A 20861-nucleotide genomic window follows, 5' to 3' on the forward strand; every position below is an offset into this window, starting at 1 on the left:
CAAATACCAAACAGCACACACAAACCAAGATTCATAAGGACTTTCCTAATATAAATGAGCTCATCTGGATTATTTATTTCTGGTATTAAGTTGGAGGAACTAAAGACTGCATTACTTCCAAGTATGTACTGTACTTCACCTTCCCCTAGTGAGGAAGCAAATTCATTACAAATAATTCACTGAGAAAAATCAGGCCCATCAACAAACAGGCCACGTAAGACTCCCTCTGGCCCAGGACACTTTTATAGGTCACTTCAGTGTATGTATACTATGTAGGCTTGGGGTCATGTACCTCCTGCAGTAGCATCACTGCTGCTGTACCTTCTGAGTATGCCAGCACATGGCACCTACTAGCACACAACTGCCAACGAGCACACTAAACACAATCCTAGAAAGGACTTCAAAGGAGAAAGCTCAAGAACAGCCCATCAGGCTGAGAAAAGAGCAGTTGCAAACATTTGACTTTCAAGACCTATACTTTACCTACCTTGTATATTGTATTCAGAAACAGAATCAAAATATCAATCAAAAAATACTTCAGTGGTTCAAAAGAATTCCCTTGATCCTACAGAGCTGTTAAACAAACATACACTCTAGATGGCAGCAGAACATTACCCTGCTAAATACATGACTTTCAGCACAGATGTCCTAGAAGGGCAAATAAGAGAGGCAAATAACAATATTCTTACCTATCACAAGCTCAATAAAAAGCAAGTATATCAGCAAGTGTTGATCACAACAATAGTCTGCTAAGAAAATTTTTTGAGTTTAGATTTTTACTTCCTGTATGCTTACTATTGAAAGAGCAGCTTTCCAATTGCCCTGAGACAGCAAACAGAAGGTTCAGCAGTTTGCACACCATGCATTTACAATCTCTACCCCGTCCATCACATCAGCAAAAAGTTACAGTATTACCACCGAATCAGCAAAAATCAGCAATCATAGGCTCCTATAGGACTAAAACAGTAGGTTAAGCACACACATCAATTAGCTGCACACAACTTTGAAAGCTTTTACCTGATTCCGTTTGCAGGTTTTCTGATATTCGAAAACAGTGCAGTTTGCTGAAGTTGCGAGAAAATAACTGCACGCAGCTTGGAGGAAGAATCATACTCCTTAATCTTCCAAAGGTGCACTCTGGTGTGACAACTACATAGCAAGCAGCATGAGCCTATCAACAGGAGCATCGGTTAAACATTTTCCGAAACACCAAGAAAGCAAACATGTATATTACAAAATGTGCTCTGCAGTGGCAGAAAATTTGGCTAGGATGTCTACAGACCTTTTGTAAATCACTTGCTTTGGTCATTTTTTCACCCTAGATTTTAATCTGTTCCATTAAGTCATTAAACAAGGAACAATGGGAAGTTTCAGCAAGTGAAGAAACTACAAGCGTAACGAATCTGCTCTGTTACAATCTAGTAATTTTCAAGCAGGTATCTGGAAAAATTTAAATTTTGGTTTCAGGCCATGGTTTTCTGTTCTACATGGGCACTTCCTGGGGTGTGTGAGAAAGGCAGACAGCTTAAACTGAAGAACTTTTAAATAGCAGTAACCTGCTATTAGTGTAAGCATACAAGCAACTTGCTGGCAAGTACTAGCTTGCAAAATTCTGGGGTAAGATGTGTTTGGAGTTCTATTCCAAGACACACCTGGCTTGTTTCTGCCTTTTTAATTGTCCTAGATCCTCCACTACTGTTGAACATGCATGCCCTGTAACTGGCTGTGCTGCACGCCACGTTTGTGCGGCTGCTTGCAGACAGCTCCTGCCACCTCAGAAATCGTGAATCAGATTCCAAATACAAAAAAAAAAAAAAAACACTTTTAAAATAAGTAAATAAATAAATGATTCAAACAATATCTGGAATATGGCATAGCATCAGGCTTCCATTTTAAATGATAAGTTAGGCTCCGTTCAATTTTAATTCCATTGTTCATGCATGAAGTTTAACCTTGATTTTGCAAACTGCTCATTCTAGTGGCTAACAGGAAACAAAAAACCAAAATGTTTTCTTCCCATTTCATAAATAGGTTGGAAGGAACCTTAAGGATCATCTAGCTTAAACTCCCCTGCTATGGGCAGGCATGGCACCAACTGATACATATACACACACACACGCAAGTATTTAATATATGCACACATTTTCTATATATAAAAATATATCTGGTTCCCACAAATATACTCAACAGCACAACGTACCAGCATGCCACACCATTCACATCTCATGCCAGACAGCACCTCGGAAGAGCCACAGGTTTTTTTGCAAACTTCACAACGAGCTCCTGAGGGAAGGTTTCCCTCCCTCCAGTGGTGATGGTAAGTGTCCTGGTAGGAAACATCACAGCTTAGCGTTACATCTGACAACAGCTACAGAAACACCTTCAACCTAGTTTAAAATGAGTAATTCAAAAAGCTCTAAGAAAGCAGATCTGGAGGGAAAGTAAGACCCTCAACGATCTTATATTTCATAGAAAGAACTTATCAAACTACCCAAACATTTATCACACACTGCTTTATCTTTGCAGTCCACCAACACTAAACATTCTTAAAGTCAAAAAAATAAGTCCTGGAAGAGTAGTGCTGCACATATATTGGACAGTGGGAAGTCAGGAAGTCTCATCTCTGATAGACTGCAGGAAGACGGGAATGTCATAATGTTCACCAGGGAACAGCTTACTCCTCAGGTAAAACATAACTTCATACCAGCTTTTACAATGTAAGTATTTAGAAAGATGCCATATACTGGTTTCAGCTCTTAATTAGGACACTGCATACACTGCACAGACTTTTCAGCAAGACTTCCGTAAGCCCCAAGAATCTATGTTCATCTCACTATCTGCAACACATTTCACAGCCACAAGTCTTTGTATACAGATTACAGGCTGCAAAAGAGCTTTGTTAACTGTCAGCCTATGCAAAAAAAAAAAAAAAAAACCACCCCACCCAGGAAACAACAAAGTGGTGAGGACTCCCACACCTCTAAACCCTATTTTTGCAGTGAAAATGTGTGAGCAGTTTCTGCAGCAGACAAGCTGACACTTACGTGGTCCTGGTGCCCATCCTGGTGACACTGCCGGCAGTCACTACAAACAAACAGGATGCAATCTGTGTGGACATGCAGCTCACAGACTGAAAAGATGAAAACAAGAAAATCTCTAAGTTAGAGTCCTTCGCTTTCTGCAGCTCCTCTGCTCCTTCCTTCCTCTATCCTATACGTCCTCCAGTACCTTTCTGCAACATATTTTCATCCCTTCATACTCTTTTCTATTCAGCAAAGACAGGCAGTGAAAGATTACCAGCACTACCCTGAGTGTTGCTCCATTTCCTTTGTGTTAAATTAATGCAGCAAATATGAGAAAAGGCTGAGCTAACTTTGCTGATAACTACTAATTGCCTTCTGTCTTCCATACAGCAAGCTGAATTTGTAGCAACTGTTTGGCTTATTACAGCTTTGTATCACCTTTTCATGGGAAGAGCTGCCTGTTGTCGTATTATCACTCCTGAAGTCTACTCTGATTTAATCAAACCCAAAAAACTTGATGTTAGAAGCAGGTACAGAAAGTTCTGCATCTGAACATCAGGTGTTGATCCTAATGTACATTATCTTCCTGAAAGTGTGCTCCAAACCCTTCCCAAACACAATGGAGCCCCACCACATGAGGGGGCTACCTTCTTGGGCAGAGTACAGTGGCCTGAATGCCTCACTTGCTCAGGAAATGAATTCTCTTCATTACTGGATGACACACTGAGCACTGAATTTTAAACTCAATCAGAACAAACAGGTACATTCACCCTAGAGATCCATCTAAGCTGTGGCAGCATACTGTAAATCACTGTTTTGTTGTCAGGAAAAGGAAAATGCTACTTTTTCTTGGAGCCTTCTCTTAAGTAAGCTTCACACTGCCTTCCAAAATACCTGAGATACTTCAGCCAGAAGTTGTAGTCAAGCCTGAGAGTGTGGGGTAGGTTTCTTTACTTCTTAAAATCTAGCTTGATATATCAGACGTGAAAGAAAAGAGTACACAGGAAAAAAAAACAGCTAAAACAGCTTAAAAAAGCCACAAAAAACAGCTAAAAGACCTCACTATCTAGCTTCATTATTGCAAAAGCTAGGACAGTTCTCTAAGGAAGACACACGGATGTATGAAAAAGATACCTATCACTAGCTGCTTTTTAAAGACTTGCCTACACAAGTGCTCTGGGAAGGCATCCAACCTCTTGGTGAAGTAAACAAAAGCAAGGGGTAAGAGTCAAGATCCTCCAAATGTTATTTTTTTCCCTGTAGAACAGGTGATCGATCCAAGCATGCTGCAATAGTCTGAAGAGTGTCACCTGAAGACTGAAAGGCAGAACTGTGAATGTTATCTATGCTACCAGGAAGCATCCTGAACACAGTATTCAGTTTCCTGAAGTGTAACACCTCATTTTGAAAGAGCTCTCCAAGCTCTAGGAAAGGTGGTCACACTAACACTGTGTTACTCCAGCCCCGAAGAAAGACATCATCTGCCACCATGCTGCAGCACAGCTCGCCATCCGAACAATGAATGCTCACGGGCAGTTCTCATCCTGGGGACCTTTCTGCAGCTCAGCCATCTTACCTGAGCTGTGGCACAGCTCCTCCTCAGCTCATGCTTCCCCCTACACCATGCTCATAGACAGAACAGGCATATTTTATTGCTGAATAAATTCAGGCAGTAGGAAAGCTAGGTGGCTTTGAGTCGTGGCTTTGCTAACGGCAGAAGTTTCTGTAGATCAGATCATGGCTCCAAGGAATTAATGAAAACTTTTTTTGTATCATTAACTCTGCCAACACAAACACACGCTGCCCTCCGCTATCATGGGTGGGAATACAGAAGGTTTTTCAATTATTTTATCCCGTGATGCTACCGACACCAACCTCCACTCACAACTAGAAAGAAAATGCGTGCGTGTGAAGGGTAGGAGCGTCACAGGAGTCGAACCCTTAAGGCAGCAATCCCACTGATGGGAAAGGTAGGGTTGTTCATAAGTAAAGATCGATTCAAATCAGCACGCCTACCAGTTCTATCTTTAGCAGCACTTCCATAACCCACACAGTTCTTTAAGTCATAGCAGGAGGTTTTCTGCTCAACTTTATCACGGAAGTGCTGTGAATGTATTTCAGAAATATAAACTTGACAGGACAACCTTTAAAATACTACCCACGCTCCTCAGGAAATAAATAAAACCCATTCATTAAGTAGAAGATCACAATTTACTGTTCCTGGCTGACGCTTAGAAATAAACTATTATAAAGCAAGCAAGATTGACAAATGTATGTGTTAGTCTCTTTTTTCCTCTTTTATTTCCATGCCTTCTGGCAAAGAAAAGGAAATGGAACATCCAGCACTCTCAGTCCAGGCTGAAGAGTTTTTAGTGAATTCTACAGCAAGAACAGCTATCCAAAGCAATTACTGTCAGTAGAGATTGGATACCAAATATATATATTTTTTGCCTACGAAGCTTATGAATCAATCCTGTCAGAAGTTAACATATATATATATTGGTTTATGAAAACAGATGCCCTATCACACAAAAACGGTGAGGAGGATTTGTCTGATAGCTTTCCTTTAAAATAAAACCACAAAACCAAAAAAAGATACTGCAAGACATGGAGAGCCTCATGCAACCTATGCCAATTGTTTTAAAGGTGCATCCAGCTACGTCAGCCATTTGCTTAGAAAAAGTAACCTCATGTTAGCAGCACTTTCCGTCTTAGTGACACCAAGTTTTCCGAGAAAAATTCTTCAAACCTCAGCATCAGAGGAGAACATCATAACCAACAGCAGACTTGTACTATTAGGCACAGTCATTACAAATCAGCAAAAAAGGGAGAAAGTCGAACATCTACATTGGTATTTGAAAGCTGACTTTTAAAACAAATTCTAGAAGCACTTTTGGAGAGGAAAGAAAGCATTATTTCTTTTTGGTACATGTTACTAACCTCAACTGAACTACATTTTTGGAAAGCCAAAGAAACAAAAGTTGCAGAGCTATTGGTATTCAGAACATGGAACTGCAAAGTCACACCATGCAAAACAATAACAATCTGTTGAATCCACGGAACATAATTCAGAATCTTCAGTGAACTAGAAAAAATGTCTACACATCTGTATTACCTCACTGTAATGTGATTTCACATATTAATTGGAAACCTCTGAAAGAAACATATTCACTTGCAACAGGTACAAAGGTAATACAACATAATTAAGATCTTAAGATGAAGGCAAAATTTAGAAAGCTTGAACTAAAACAGATCACTAAGCTAAAGCTATTTCCAAGAGTTAAGAAGACACAGCTAGAGAAAAATTTCCTTCCAAATTGTTGGTTTATTTCATGTCCCACACCAGTTTCAAAAGCTAATTACAATGGGTCACGGGAAAAGACTCTGCTCCTTGCATCCCACTAAAGCAGCCAGCTCACATGGTAACTGTATTAAGTGACAGATTCCAATTCATCTGTAGAACAAATTTCAGATTTGTTATGCAACTCACCAGATAAAAGCAGAAGGAAAAATAAAAAAAAAACCACTGCATAATTTAAAGTCTAAATTCTCAGATCAAAGTGAAACATTTTCCCTACACATACGCCTAAGTGACTGCATCAAGTAAGATGTTATCTGCAGCACATGACCCATCCTGAAAGCATCCCAAATCCATCTCAGGAGGCCTTTAAACTTAAAAAAAACAACAACAACAAAACAAAACACACAAAGCCAAAACAAACAAACAAACAAACAACAGTTTACAGCTAGTATTCATTTAGAACAGTACATTCTATTCAACCTCACAACATCAACCTAACTAAGATCAAAAGAAGTTTGTGACAAGACTGTCAAGGGAGAATTAAGGAGTTGCCTCCCATCAAAATCAGTGAAGCTAACATATGTTTCAAATCAATGGATCCTGGAATCATGGTGCTTACATGATCTCCGGAATTATTTCTTTTTAAGAGAATTTATGGCAGAACACAAAGAGTAGTACTACTTTGATAAATAATCAGGTTACTTTCCACAAAAGGCACTTCATCCCCATTGAAAGCAACAGACATCCAAGACAGGTAACACACACAGTTATATTCCATTCTTTTGTAGAAAGGGGAAGGTTTCAGAAACACAAAAACCTGAAGTTCCATGCAACCAATGTTTCCACAATAAAAAATTATTTCAACAAAGGAAGTCTTTACTTTGCTGTAATAGTTTCTCATTCTTTGCACGTCTCCCACATGGACTTATAACACATTATCGACACTAGATTTGTGGTGCCTTAAATTTAATGTACACATTTCCATTGCCAGTGAATGGATAACAAAATCTGAAAAACACAGTAATGTTATATATATATATATGTACACACGTATGTACATTCATATGTTTATGTATACACACAAGCAGGGTATGCAAAACATACATCACTGCATGGCATACAAATTACTGGGTGGCCACACAAACTGAGCATTTTAAATTACCTTCACATCGAAAGGCAGGTGACTCCAGTGACTTTCTACACACTGTGCAGAACTTTCTTTTGTAATGTCCTGGAGGCCCAAAACAGTGTGCAACTGGAACCTGTCAAAGAAGAACACATGATTTATCATCAACTGCAGCTTTCAGAACAGTATTTATGGCTGACAGAATCTGTTCTGTCATGCAAAACGGGGTAGTATATATAATGTGTACTTAAGTAAACCTGAGAACAAATATTACACGTATATAGATATATATATATATATAAATCTACTCATAAATATATAAATAAATGAATACAGCTTTGGTTGCCAGTCCTGATGATTCACTGTGCCATGAATGCTAAGACTTCCTTTGTGCTCAGAGCCAAACAACTTACCTGAAACCTCAGCTGACCTCCTAAGTATTCTTAATTGAGTCAAAGACCATTAAACAGTCATAGCTGCACACAGACACTCTCAGACAAAATACCCTAAAGACACATTCAAGACAGTTTACAAAAGCTCAGTAGTGCCACAGTCCATATCAAAGGCTGAAAGCTACAGAACCACTCTGAGGCAGAGGCAGGAAAAGATAATGGAAGGACGAAGAAAGACGATCACTAACATGGCATCCCTGCCCATGACAGCAGGATTGGAACTAGAAGATCTTTAAAGTCCCTCCAACCCACATTGAATCAAAGACCATTCAACAATAACAACTGCGCACATACATATCCTCAGACAGAATATTCCAAAGACACATTCAAGCCAGTTTCTAAAATGTGATTGTGGCCAAAAAGCATTCTATCATTCTATGAAGGAATACACTTGAGCCTTATACTTGTTCTAGAGACCACTAATCCCACAAGATGCATACCTTTGTCAAAACTGACGTTTACATTATAAGAGAGAAGCATAACTGCATCTTTAAGATGTCAGCAGCCAAATAACTTCCCTAGCTTTGTGCCATGGTTTAGGTTAGTAACTTTCCAGATTTTTAACTTGTATTTTGTAACCCTCAAGTCCTTCCTGACAAACATACCTGATTTATCTTCTGGTTCTTGCATCACGAAAAGAAAAACAAAGTCCTGTGAGGGCTAACACGTGGCTTCTTTAGGCATGAGATATCATCAGTCATTCTCAGAAAAAGCCTAAGAAATAGTGACTTAAGGTGCACATAGCCACAAACACCTTTTCCTATACGATACATCAGCAAACAAAGTTTTGAGAAGGACTTGAGTGTTTTCCTTATAGAGTTTTAGCAATAAATCTGATGCATCCTGAAACAGAGTTTGGAGACCTAAAATGTCCCTTGCACTTATGGAGGCCTGGTTCCCACTTGTATTTCCGCCCTGAAAGCGCAGGCACACCTACACTGAACAACCCTGTACTTTGAGCGCACACAGTGAAATGAGCAAGATAAAACTCTGCCAGATGTAACCTGAGAGGAAAAGAATACTGTGGAAGTTTAATCAAGGGGTAAATCAAGGGAGACCTTTGTTAGCTCAATAACGTGCTTTGGACACCCAGCATGGACTTGCAATCCTTTCAACAACCAGTGTTTGAAATTTAAATCTCCACTTCCCCCACCTTGAGTCTGGCTATTTTATCTTGCAGCTGGCACAGAAATGCAGGCTTTTCATTACTGCCACAGTGCTAAATAAGCAAGAAAAGTTATCTGAAGAAGAAGGACACTCTATAGATCAAAAACAGTTTTGCGCAAAGCAGCGTTTATTTTGGGAAAGACTGCAAGACCTTACTTTGACAAGAGACAAACTTCTCTAGGGCCTGGGCACGCTTACCTAGAAGGCTAAAGGGAAGAGGACAAGTCTAAATTCTGCAGTCTAAATTCTATTCTGGCCCTGGTGATGATCCTCTGAAGACCTGACTCAGTGCCCAAAAGAAACACTGACTGGAACTTGGGGTGGGAGACACAAAAAGGGAAAATAATTGTCTCCTTCCACTTCTTGCTTTCAGAAACAAGTCAAAAAAGCTCTGCTTATTACGACTGCTGCCTCTAACTTGGTCCAGAAATTGTATGTATAAAACTACTGCAGAGCCTGATGGAAAAGGAGATGGGATGATGAACAAAACCATGGAAAAGAGCCAGTAAACACAGTGAGCCAGCTGATCAATCACACGCTGTTTTTCCTAGCAGCTCACTACATTACTTTTGTTGCTGAAGAAGTTCCAAGCACCCTATATATATAAACAATACCGAACTCTTAAGACAGGGAAAGCCGGTGAGGGACCATGTCAGCACATGGAATTTTATCTATTATTCATTCATTTACATTCACCTGTACAAGTGCAGCAAGCTACAGACACAGACGGAGGCTAACAGAAAGAAAGTGAATAATTGATGAGAACTGAAACCTCTTTTTCAATTCAGCTCCTTAAATTACTGTATGCAAACCACTAAAACCAATTTCCTGAGAAAGATACAGAAAATTTCTACTAGCAATACCACTAAGTGACATCTAGGTGCCCTCACAGTATTGATCAGAAATCCATCAACAGAAAATATAATGCTAACACTCCAGCATCATCTCCAGGATGACCTTGTACTGATGTACAGGATGTTCCTAGTCCTGATGTCTTTTGCTGCCACCTTTTTGGTAAGAAACCCAAAGTGTTAGTGCTATGCACTTCTATAACAGTTTGTATCAGCCAGCAATGAAATCTGATTCTACATAAATCTAAAGCTTACTGACTCCTATGCCTTCAGTGCAATTTGTGCAAGCGCAGAGCACAAAACCAAGCAACTGCATCGTACATAAAGAACAGCAACAGATGCATCTCCGGCAAAAAACTACCACACAGTTTAGAATAAAAGCACAGGAAAGAATTTTTTAAATCTGTTCCTCATCTTGAAATGCATGGGGCAACAGCAGGTTATCAGTTTAACACACTCTTCCACTGAGATGCAATCACTACACAGAGAGCAGCCCAGCTACCACCACCAATGCACGGCTCATGGACAGAGTCAAAGATACAAACACTTTTACAAGTGCCTCCAAAGGCTGGGCAAAGAGAATTTAACTTCAAGTCGTCAGCTTTCAGCTCAGAAAACACCGTGGTGTTTTTAAGATAGGACACATACAGGACTGTTACAGAGCGCCAAAAAAACTGTCAGTAACAATCCAAATGTGTAGGTGTTTCTGAAACAAGAATGTTGGAAATATCCAAGTAATGTATCAGGATGGTATCTCCAACAAAGCAGATTCTATTCATAATTGCAATGGCGGGCCTCCTGGAAGCAGGAGAGCACAGAGAAGACAGTGTTACATCTTCTATGCTCTATTACTCGACGCTTATCTCTTTCTCCCCTTGTTCCTCATTGGCTGAGTACTTCAGGTTCACAATCTTCCCAACGCTCAACTAAATATACTGGATAAACATAAATCGTTGCTAGCTAAGCATCTATCGCTAATTAGTTAACTTCTCACATGTGCTTATTTAATTCAGTTGTTGTTTCTGGACATCTGCTCGTCCTTGGATAGAGATAAGCTTGGAAGGAGGATAGAGGGGAGTATCCTGATGCCTGCCTGTTGCATCCCAACCTACCTACAGAGAGAGGCAACCCAACCTTGTGTAGAGGCCCTGGCTTCTTAGATGTTTGTTAAGTCTGTTTTTCTTTTGCTGAGGGTCTCTTACCCAAACAGAATAGCCTAACAATATGCTTTCTAGTCAATAATATTGTATCTATACTATTTGGAACGTTTAAAAACTTGCAGTTTTGCAAGCAGGAATTAATTCACATAACTCAGCAACTATATTTGTAAAATATGCTACTAACATATATGGTATTTCTACCTTTCCACATCAGCTATCTGTAAGGACAAGTTACAAAATACAAATACATCTTCTTCAGACCAACTCCCCCTTTTCAATACCTAGTGCAGAAGCAGCATTCCATTCCTACAGGAACAACTACATATGCTGATGTTTCTTTATCCAAAGCTCTCAGGGTTCATTATGACACCCATACCTTTGCTCCACAGTGGTGATCAGATCTGATTGGAGTCCATGTCCACTCTTCCAATAGCCACATAAAGACCACGCTCTCTTTGAGAGAAGCTGACTTCGTGACTCAACTTTTCCCAGTGTTAGAATCTTTTCAGCTAATTACTTATTGCTCAGTAACCACTGACAGCTATTTCACTCGCTTGAAGTCTCTCTGCTTTAACAGTGAAATATCTTTATTTCTGCAACATAAATACGCAGCATTTTGCACTGTATTTCTACTTCTTCCTTTTAGACACAAAGAACGTGAATTACTCTGTGTTCAAAATGAGCTTCTTCCTTTGTGGTCTAATGCATCACCTGGTGCTACAAAGCACCTTCAAGTGCAAATTCCACATGCAAGTTTTGAAACTGATTAAGAATACCAACTGAAACGATAACTTACTGCAGAACAGTAGAGAAAGGTAATTTAAATACACAGAATTAGTTACCAAAACATTAATTAGTGCTAATGTAAGGGAATAAAGCACACATCCACATGTAACCTCACTATATCCAGAAACCACTTCTTCATGCTACAGATGTCCAAGATAGAACATCAGACCTTAGCTACTCATATATGAATTAGCTCTCAAGGACTCTAAAGGGTCCTTGAGATGGGAACTGTACAGCAAACTAAATACCATTTCAAATCAGGAATCTGTTGAACTTCTATTAGGAAGTAACATCTGTGTAAGAGCTTTGCACTGCAATTAAGAGTTGTTTGTACTAGCTTTTCTTATACTGGAAAGAGAAGCTGATATGCAAAGTACCATTACTCATTGCTTTTATTGCTACAGTGGAAACTAACTTTTATCAAGATCAACACCATAAATCAGCAGAAACAAACTCGGTGACATTCCATGCCACCTCTGAATCTGAAGGGTCACTGGTACAGCCGTGGGGCTATTCTGGGAGTGTTTAAGCTACCAGGCAGTTTGCACCAGCACAGTGTAATGCAGTGAGCAACCTGGAGTTCATGAACTACAGTGCCAGCCCTCCCCTTCTACCTCAGCGGCTGGCTATCACTTTGAGGAAGAAAGAAGAGGAAAACTTAGGAAAACAAGTAACAGCTTTACCTTATTTGGCTGCTAAATTATAGCATGTGGCTGGCATGCTCCAGGCAATTGTATTTGAATCACAATGTAGCTATGGGCCAAGTGTTGAAGAGCTGGGGGTCAGACCTGCTTGCAGAAGGTAGTTGGGGCTGTCCAAGAAGCTCCCAGGCAAAATCAGGTCAGTCTGGAGTCCAACCATTGCTATGGTAGACAAAGAATCCCAGAACGACAAAACAGCAGTAGAGATCACTGAGTCCAATCCACCTGCTAAGTAAAGCAGGTCTCCTACAGCAGATCACACAGGTGAAAAAGCGCACACATAACTAACAAAGCCTTTTCACTGCAGCTAAACAAAAGGGGAAGAATAAAAACAAAATTTCCCCACACAATTATTTTTCATAAAACATAAGAAGAATATTAAGCATTTATTTTTTTGCCTTTAATTTCATGTTCCAGATCTAACACACAACACTTGTTGTATGTTAACACTCGCACTTACATACAACAAGATGAGTGGGACAAAAAGTCCAGTTTCAGATGTAGGTCAATTATAAAACAATTTGAAGACGAGTCTTAACAACAGTATGCCAACCAGCTTATTTACAAACACTGCATTTCAGCCTGTCTTGTACAACAGTCTGGTACGAAAAGCAGTGAAAGTGAAACACATTCCCCGAGGAGAACTTGTAACACCTCCAACTACTGTAATGATTCTCCGAAGTTGGGTTGTGAATTTTTCCCTCTGCTCTCCTGAAGCAATGACAGAAAAATCCATCAGACCTCTCCGACAGCTGAATAAGAGTGGGGGATGTTTACAACTACAAGGCAAGTGAAGCAGTTCAAAAACTTGGATGATCTTTGTCTCCCACTTTGTTGGGGCTCCCCACTGCTTCCTGGGTAGGGAAGAAGACATAAAGAGACAAAGAAATCAGAGAAAGAGAGGTTACATCCCAGAAGAAAAGCCCTTGAGCTGCAGTAGAATCGGATGCTGCTGTTGTGTGACTACTAAGCACGAAGCGCACAATTCAGAACAGCTTACCACTGTTGGGTGTTGCTACCCGAACCGGAGTAATCTTTATTCTCTGCTATTTTCAGCTCTTTTAGCAGATTATGGGAAGCATAGGAACTGACCCACACAGTCACCTGAAGAACACAGCACCCAGAGGGAAAGGCTCAGGTCAGTACGCCTGCTCTTCCAACAGAGACCTCTGCGAGCTCCAAACTCTTCTGGTTCAGTACCACAATTTGTGAATGCAGCTGCTAACCAAGCTCTGAACCACAGCCTACTTGTGAACCACAAGAACTGCTTTTATTATACTATCATTTCCATTTAATTTTCAAGTATGGTTATATACAAAATACCCCCGCACATTTATATGGTAAATTTGAGAGGCAACAAATTTGTAACTCATTCCAACTTAACAAAGGAAACTTCACCTTTCACACCCACTCATCTGTTTTCACTGTCATTTTGTCTTTTGTTTAGATTGTACTTTTCTAACAAATGCCTCAGAGTAGGCAAATACCTGGGAGGACACAGGGAGAAGTGTCTGAACTTGAAAGAGCTGCAGAGATCTCACCAGTGAAACAACTCACATCCCTCACAAATCATAACAACAAAAGTGTGTTCCGAAGACTGATCCGTGACATTTCATTTCAAAACACCACGATCTGGATCCAGTCTGGAACAGCACGCGCAGGTGAGAAAGATTAACAGCAGTGCAGAAAAAAAGCTCCTTAGGGCAGCCTGAAGAGTGAACTCATCAAGAATGATCTGAGGCTGGATGCAGACGTGGCATGTTTCTGACTCCGAGGGCACTGACCTGACCCCAGGAAGGAAGCCCTGGTCTCAGGAATTAAAAGTTTCCATGGCCCGTCTGCTGAAAAACTATTCTCTCACAGTCTGGCTTAGTGACGATGAGCTTCAGCAACTGCCCTTTTCTCTAGATGAAATCTGGGATTAATAAATATATATCATCATATTGGGGTACACTGAATAATGACATGTTAGAGGAAGGTATCAGGGAAAAAAAATCCCCATCCATGCTTCCTTCTACATCAGACGTTTCCATAAAAAGACAGATTCAAGCTATCTGACAGAAGAAAACAAACTCTCCACACATTCTATAAACATCGTTTGTTTTTTGCTTCGTGATGGTTTTGAAGCAAGTGCTGAGTTAATATTCACTTCAACAGAGCCCGCATGTGTAACAGCACCTCCCATGGGGCAGGCTTCACTCACACGAGAGACCAGGCCTGGACGGTCTGGTACTTTTGATGCATAATCACTACAACTCAACACAGATTTCAGCACAAGACTTCTCACAGCTCAATACAGCAGTGCTGCACTCAGATGTTCTACTGCTGCAGCAAGAATACCTGAATTTTATCTGCGAAAAACACACAATTAAATACAATATATGTGTTAGGACAGGTAAGAGAGTGAGGATTGGCAAGGGAAAGAATCATAAACTGATGTCCACGGCTGATGCAATGTTTAAACGTAGGACTTTCACCATGAGAAAGCAAAGCAACAATTACTATTTTGAACAACAACTAGAATTTACAGCAATTCACAAAAGAAACAATCACAAGTGTTTAAATGCCTATGAAAAAAACGAATGCTTCTCAGTTGGCTATGCACCACTCCTGCAAAGATCCCTGCACAGTCTGAGTCATCACTCCTTTTCCCATGCTACGACTGACTGCCAGCATACTGAAACAGTAATAGATGCTAATTCTTAGTAATAGCATTTCTCACTATCTGCACATCCCTTTATTGTGGGTTGTAAGACTGACAGCAACACTTCTCAGTATTTCACTGGCAATGTTCTGTGTATCAGACTCCTTTTTTTTTTTTTTGCCAATCTACATTATACTTCCCAAAATGAAAGTATGTGGGGAAGATGAAGTGTGTAGCAAAGGCTGAACTGGACTAACATCTGAGACAAAGCACGTTAAATAAAAATGACTGGCTAACTTCCTGTAACTTCAGTTATGTGCTGTTTTAAACCTCCCATTCCCTAACCAGCTTTCCACAAAGCAAAGAAACCTGTAATGCTTTTCTGTGTACAAAGAAGGGAATGCAGCTTCCCTTCGCAAGTTCACAGACCTACACACTGAATATCTCACAACTGTGTTTTTAGCCAGGGAGGTCTGTAATGTTCACAATTTATGCATTCTGATTTTATGGCATTGCATTGGAGGTTTGCTCATGGCTCCTTACAATACCTGTAAAGTTTTCCTACTTGTATAAGAAGGTTCTCACCTGCTTCCACCCTCTACCCTTTCTGTCACCCCTTCCAAGGTGGAGGAAACAGTTTTTTCTCCTCATTGTAGACTCTTAATACAACAGTTGCATAACATTGTTATCTTCAATATTAGTCTATCTTTCAGACTTTTTTTCAAGAGCAATTCTTACCAAGTTGTGTGGGAGAAGTCATCACAAGGCATCTAAAAAGCCAAGATTTTATTATTAACCACAATAAATCCATGTGAATTCTTACCATTTAGTGGAGCCCTGATTTGACTTCAAAATCCTGTGCTTTTAATGCAAGGACTTTATTCTCTAGGCACAATAAGCAAGCAAATTCTTAAGATCAATAATCAACAGGAGCCAAACACAGCTCCTTCACTAGGCAGGGAAACTTTGCATTTTCCCAGTAAGATGTAATTACTGTAAATAAAAAAAAAAAAAAAGAGAAAGAAGTGAGTTATACAGAGTTCTTTAAGTATGATACACACGTTATGGTTTCCTGATATCCATCAGTCACCCCACGCCATCACTGTGAGACTTCCAGGTAATGACAAAATTGAAAATATCTAGTAATAGTTAAAGAATGCAAATAATTGCTCTTCAAAGACAGACTGTCTACAGCCGCCTGCAGCAGGGAAGTTTTTAAGGAAATGTCAGACTGCCTCTGAGCAGCAGTAAAAGCTTCAGTGATGACTAACACAATTGATTTAAGCATTACAACATCAGCAAGCCACAACAGCATCACACGTTACTTAGAGATAAATTTGTGCCATTATGACAAAAAAAAAAAAAGGGACATAACAGTGTGTGCATACTCACCCTTACATGGCTGGGAGCAATACATGAACAAGGTATGTTGACATTCTTGAGGCACTTCTCATGGGACATGAAGTTGCAAACTGTGGAAATCAAAAGAGAACAGTGAGTCTCTCATAAAGAAGGGACATTTGTGGTGAAACACAAACAAACAGGAAAACAAGCAAGAAAATCACGTGTGGTGAAACACAGCTGGGAACATATCGTTTTAATCACATTTGCCCTCCACTAGCTGAGTACGTAAGCAGCTGTCAGATCTCTTGCAGCCCATGAACTCCAACCAGTTTTGTTACCAAGATGCTGGTGATAGGAAACAAAAGAAAAGAGCTCATCACAGGCCAGCAGCAGCCCCTTCCCTCCCACTCTCTCCATAACCACCAAAATGACTTCTCAATCTTCAGGAGAGATTTTGAGCAGCTGACAGTCCAAAATAGCTCTCTGAAGTAGCCAAAGTTAGATGGACATGCTTGAAAGCAAACTACTAAAACTCAGTGCATGTGTCGGGAATAAATGGGAGGAAACACAGCACTGGCACACACGGAGTGCAATGGATGGAAGAGACAAAAGTCACCAGTTTTATGTACAGCTTTGAAAGTCAAGGATTTCTTCTTACTAATTATTACTACTACCACTACTATTACTACTTCGGCAACAACCGAAGTTGTTGCATCCACTTGCCACTTTGACCAAGTTTAGAATTCCACCACAGCTTTACTCCATGTCTTGTCCCTGGAGACACTCAAGGTCAGTCTGGACTCTGAGTGCCTGATGGAGCTGTAGATGTCCCTGCTCATTGCAAGGGAGTTGGACTAGATAGCCTGCAAAGGTCCTTTCCAATTCTAATGACTCTGTGGTTCCAAACAGATTTTTTACCAAAATGGCATCTGCAGTATCATTACTGGTGGGGATGGGATCTTCCCTAGCTTCGTAAAATGGATTTACATGATATTATGGTATGCACAGGAAGCAAGGGATTCTTTTATTCATGCGCACAACCTCACACTAACTGGGAACTAAAGCCAAGCAGTGATGGCTTTAGAGTCCTCCAGCTATCAGACTGACTCTTCCAACTGAAGTACAAATATACACAGCTCGGGAGGAAGTACCTCCCCATCGCTTCCGGCAGAAGATCACTTGTGAGCAGCAAACAGCCACCATCCACAGGAAGTTTTCTCATGTCCCTGCTTTTCAGAAGTGTGCCACATCACTTCAAGTTTCACGAGTGACTGCAGAAAACCCAACCCACCTCAAGCTTCCCTTCTGCAGTCCTATGTGCTCACAGCACTACTTACTACTTACGTTACTTACAGCATGCGCTCTTGCCATCAAAAGCAGAGCACTTCCTTCCAAAACCTGCTCATTTCCTTCTGATTTCACTTTCTCACATATGCCAACACAACAATCTTAATGCAAGTTCACTTACTTATGTAGTTTACTGACAGTCCATGCAAATAACCTTTCCTTTTGATGGCACAAAAACCAGAATGACTTCTTCCACGTTCTTATGTGCTCAGTAGGCTGATACTTGCCTTTCATCAGTCTGCAAGTCAGGAAAAAAAAGGGCACTGCATGTCACTGCTATGCTCAGACATTCATCATTGGTGGCTCAAGACTGCGACCTACACAGCAATGAAAAGTGGAGTGGGAAGAGAGAGTTAAAACCTGCTCCTGGCTGCTATGACATTGTATCACATCTACCTTTATGGTTGATGGTACTCCTGACTCAATGGTGCAGATAAGGAGCAGAAAGAATCAACAAAGAGTTAACAAAGAGGTGATCTTAGGGAAGTTAAAAGATGTAAGACTAGTAAGGGAAATCAAGGTAGAAGACACAAAATTTTGAGGGAAAAAAAAAACATTTAAAAGGAAAGGAAGAGGGTAAGTTGTTCTATAGAAAGAGAATTCCTTTGTGTGTTTGAAACCAGTAACAAGCTACTAGTCTGAGCACCTAACCGCATTCAGGTGTACAGCAGCAGTCACGTTTGACAGCTTGTCCTCGTTGCTTCACTCTCTTCTGCCCAGAAATTGGCGACCTCAACCACGTGGAAAATTACACATTTGCAATGAAGATTTCATTTGCAAGAAGCCGGGTGGCCAGTGGGCACCATGGAAAAGGGCAGCGTGTGGCAACGAGCTAGGACATACAGCTGTCCAGCAAACACTTGCAAGGAAACAGAACATTTCTCCCCTGCCTTGGATGGCAGGAGACAGGAGCTGAGCATTTCAGTGTAACTCCAGCTAGAACAGCAAAGGCTGCTGAAACCTCTAAAATGCTGCACTTGGTCACACAGCCCTTTTTTTCCCTCCCTGTCCTCCAGTCAGAATTCAGAGCAGGTTTCAAAAGCAGGATGAGGAAAGAGGTCTATTTAGTCCTGTACAGACTCTAGCAATGAATTAGTGTGCTGTATGCAAGTGAAGGCCAGGTGAGAATCAAACAAAATGCCAAATTCAACAACCTGTCTTCTCCAACTTGTGAGCAGAGCAGTCTAGAGCAGAATCCTAGAAGGTTTTGAAAATTACTTCTGTTTCTTCTTTGAGGAGATGTTTAGCATAATTCAAGGTCCTGTGATCTTTCAAGATAACACATATAAATAATGATCTTAATAGTCTTTCGTTTTTTAACTTTAGCAGTTTTATTTATGAGTATCTGGTTTTGCATCTGCTAAATATGAAAATGTTTAGCACTTGTAGCTCTAAAAGTAGAGATACCAAATTGCTCCCCAAAGCTGATCAAGAAAAGTCAATGCAAAGACCAAAGTGGATCGGCTCCTTTCCTGGAGGTGTTGTAAGTTTGACACAAGGCTCCCTGGCCCTGCTCACACGTGTGTTTGTACCCAAGAGCACTCCTCTCATTTCAGCAGGCACACAGTCTGAGCTTAACAAAAGCACAACCCAAGTATATTTCAGTTCCCCCACCAATCACACCCTCCAGTACTTTCCTGAAGCAGGGCTTACCCTAACAGCTCCCAGACTGCAGTTTGGACTCGTCCGGGCAGTCTGCTCCTGCCCACTTATGTCCCAAATTCACATCACAAGCAGCAGTAATTGGTAATGCTCTCCTCTTTTTCAGCAGCTCCCTCTCTCTGTGTGCTCCTGGCTGGTTTGAGCCATGGGTTTTGCAGGACATGGTCCACTCCTCACACAGGAGCCATCATCCCTCTTGTTGCATATGGCAGGTCAAGCTGAGGCCCAACAGAGCGACCGCTCATGCATCTGAAGGCAGCTCCCCTGCTGCAGGGAGCTCTCTCAGCACATGCCCCGAACACACAAGGGACCCACAGCAAATGCCAGTAATTCCTGAAAAACACCACGGTGCCTTGGCCAGCTGCCTTGTCAGAAGGACAGCATGGGGAGGGTTCATTTCCCACCGTGAAGTGGCAACACAGCTCCTCAGTACTGGCTGAGTGACTTGGGAAATCATTTCCTGCCATTCTGCACAAGTGCCATAGCTCACTAGCTTGCTCTGTGTTTACCTGAGCAAGTCACAACTGTGCACCAAAGCTTCTTCCAAACTTTTAGCAACACTTACAGATGATTACTGAGTGACCCAGTTGACTCAATGGCTTGTTCTTGTCCTTAAAACAAACATTAGCTTAGCCACAAATGGACTAGAAACTCGGGATTGTTTTCCTAGCTATCAGCACACAATAAGCTTTTCATTTCCAGAAAAGTTTAAGTGCAAGGCATTAAAGCCCATACTCAACTCATTACCGTGAATATAAATAGAACTAAATGAAAAGAGATAATTCTCTGGGGCATCCTGTTAAATTTAGGCCTTGGAAGAAATCTGTTTCAGAGGGTTTACAGGATGTATTGGCTGACATCTGTAGGAGTGCAGCAGAGGAAAACTCTGCATTCCCCTGCAAAAAAAAAAAAAAAAAAAAAAAAAGTTACACAGATAACTTCTGTATGAAATAAAATCTGCTCCGTAACACAGGTGTCCTCAGGGTGTGGGAAGATAAGCCCTTCTTAAAAATCTGGTGTTGCATGAAGCTGTTACGGACCTGCCAGCACCCAGCTGCTGCACGCAGACAGTGCATGTGCACGGAGCTTCTGCAGTGGCACGGAGCTGGCCCTCCCTCGTGCTCTCCCTAAAAACTTCTTTCTTTCACTTAGGCTTTTTTTTTTTTGGACAACTACACACTGAGCTCTTGTTTCCCCTGAGTTATTACTACAACTTTAACTTCATTTATTGTCTGGTCTGCACTGTCTGGTTTGCTCAAGGCTCACGCACCTGTAGGAACATTTTTCCCCTTTCATG

The 20861-nt window shown here is 40.9% G+C and overlaps 1 protein-coding gene across 1 annotated transcript in view; it reads right to left on the reverse strand.

The window, feature by feature from the left end:
• DGKQ (diacylglycerol kinase theta) overlaps window positions 1–20861 on the reverse strand; it is an 88304-nt gene that overhangs the window by 51597 nt on the left and 15846 nt on the right. Inside the window, 5 exon segments of the mRNA XM_424953.8 lie at window positions 1018–1171; window positions 2201–2326; window positions 3045–3130; window positions 7487–7586; window positions 16604–16683. Coding sequence (XP_424953.3) covers window positions 1018–1171; window positions 2201–2326; window positions 3045–3130; window positions 7487–7586; window positions 16604–16683 — 546 coding nt within the window.

This window comes from Gallus gallus, chromosome Z, assembly GCF_016699485.2.
Source record: "Gallus gallus isolate bGalGal1 chromosome Z, bGalGal1.mat.broiler.GRCg7b, whole genome shotgun sequence".
Taxonomy (NCBI): domain Eukaryota; kingdom Metazoa; phylum Chordata; class Aves; order Galliformes; family Phasianidae; genus Gallus; species Gallus gallus.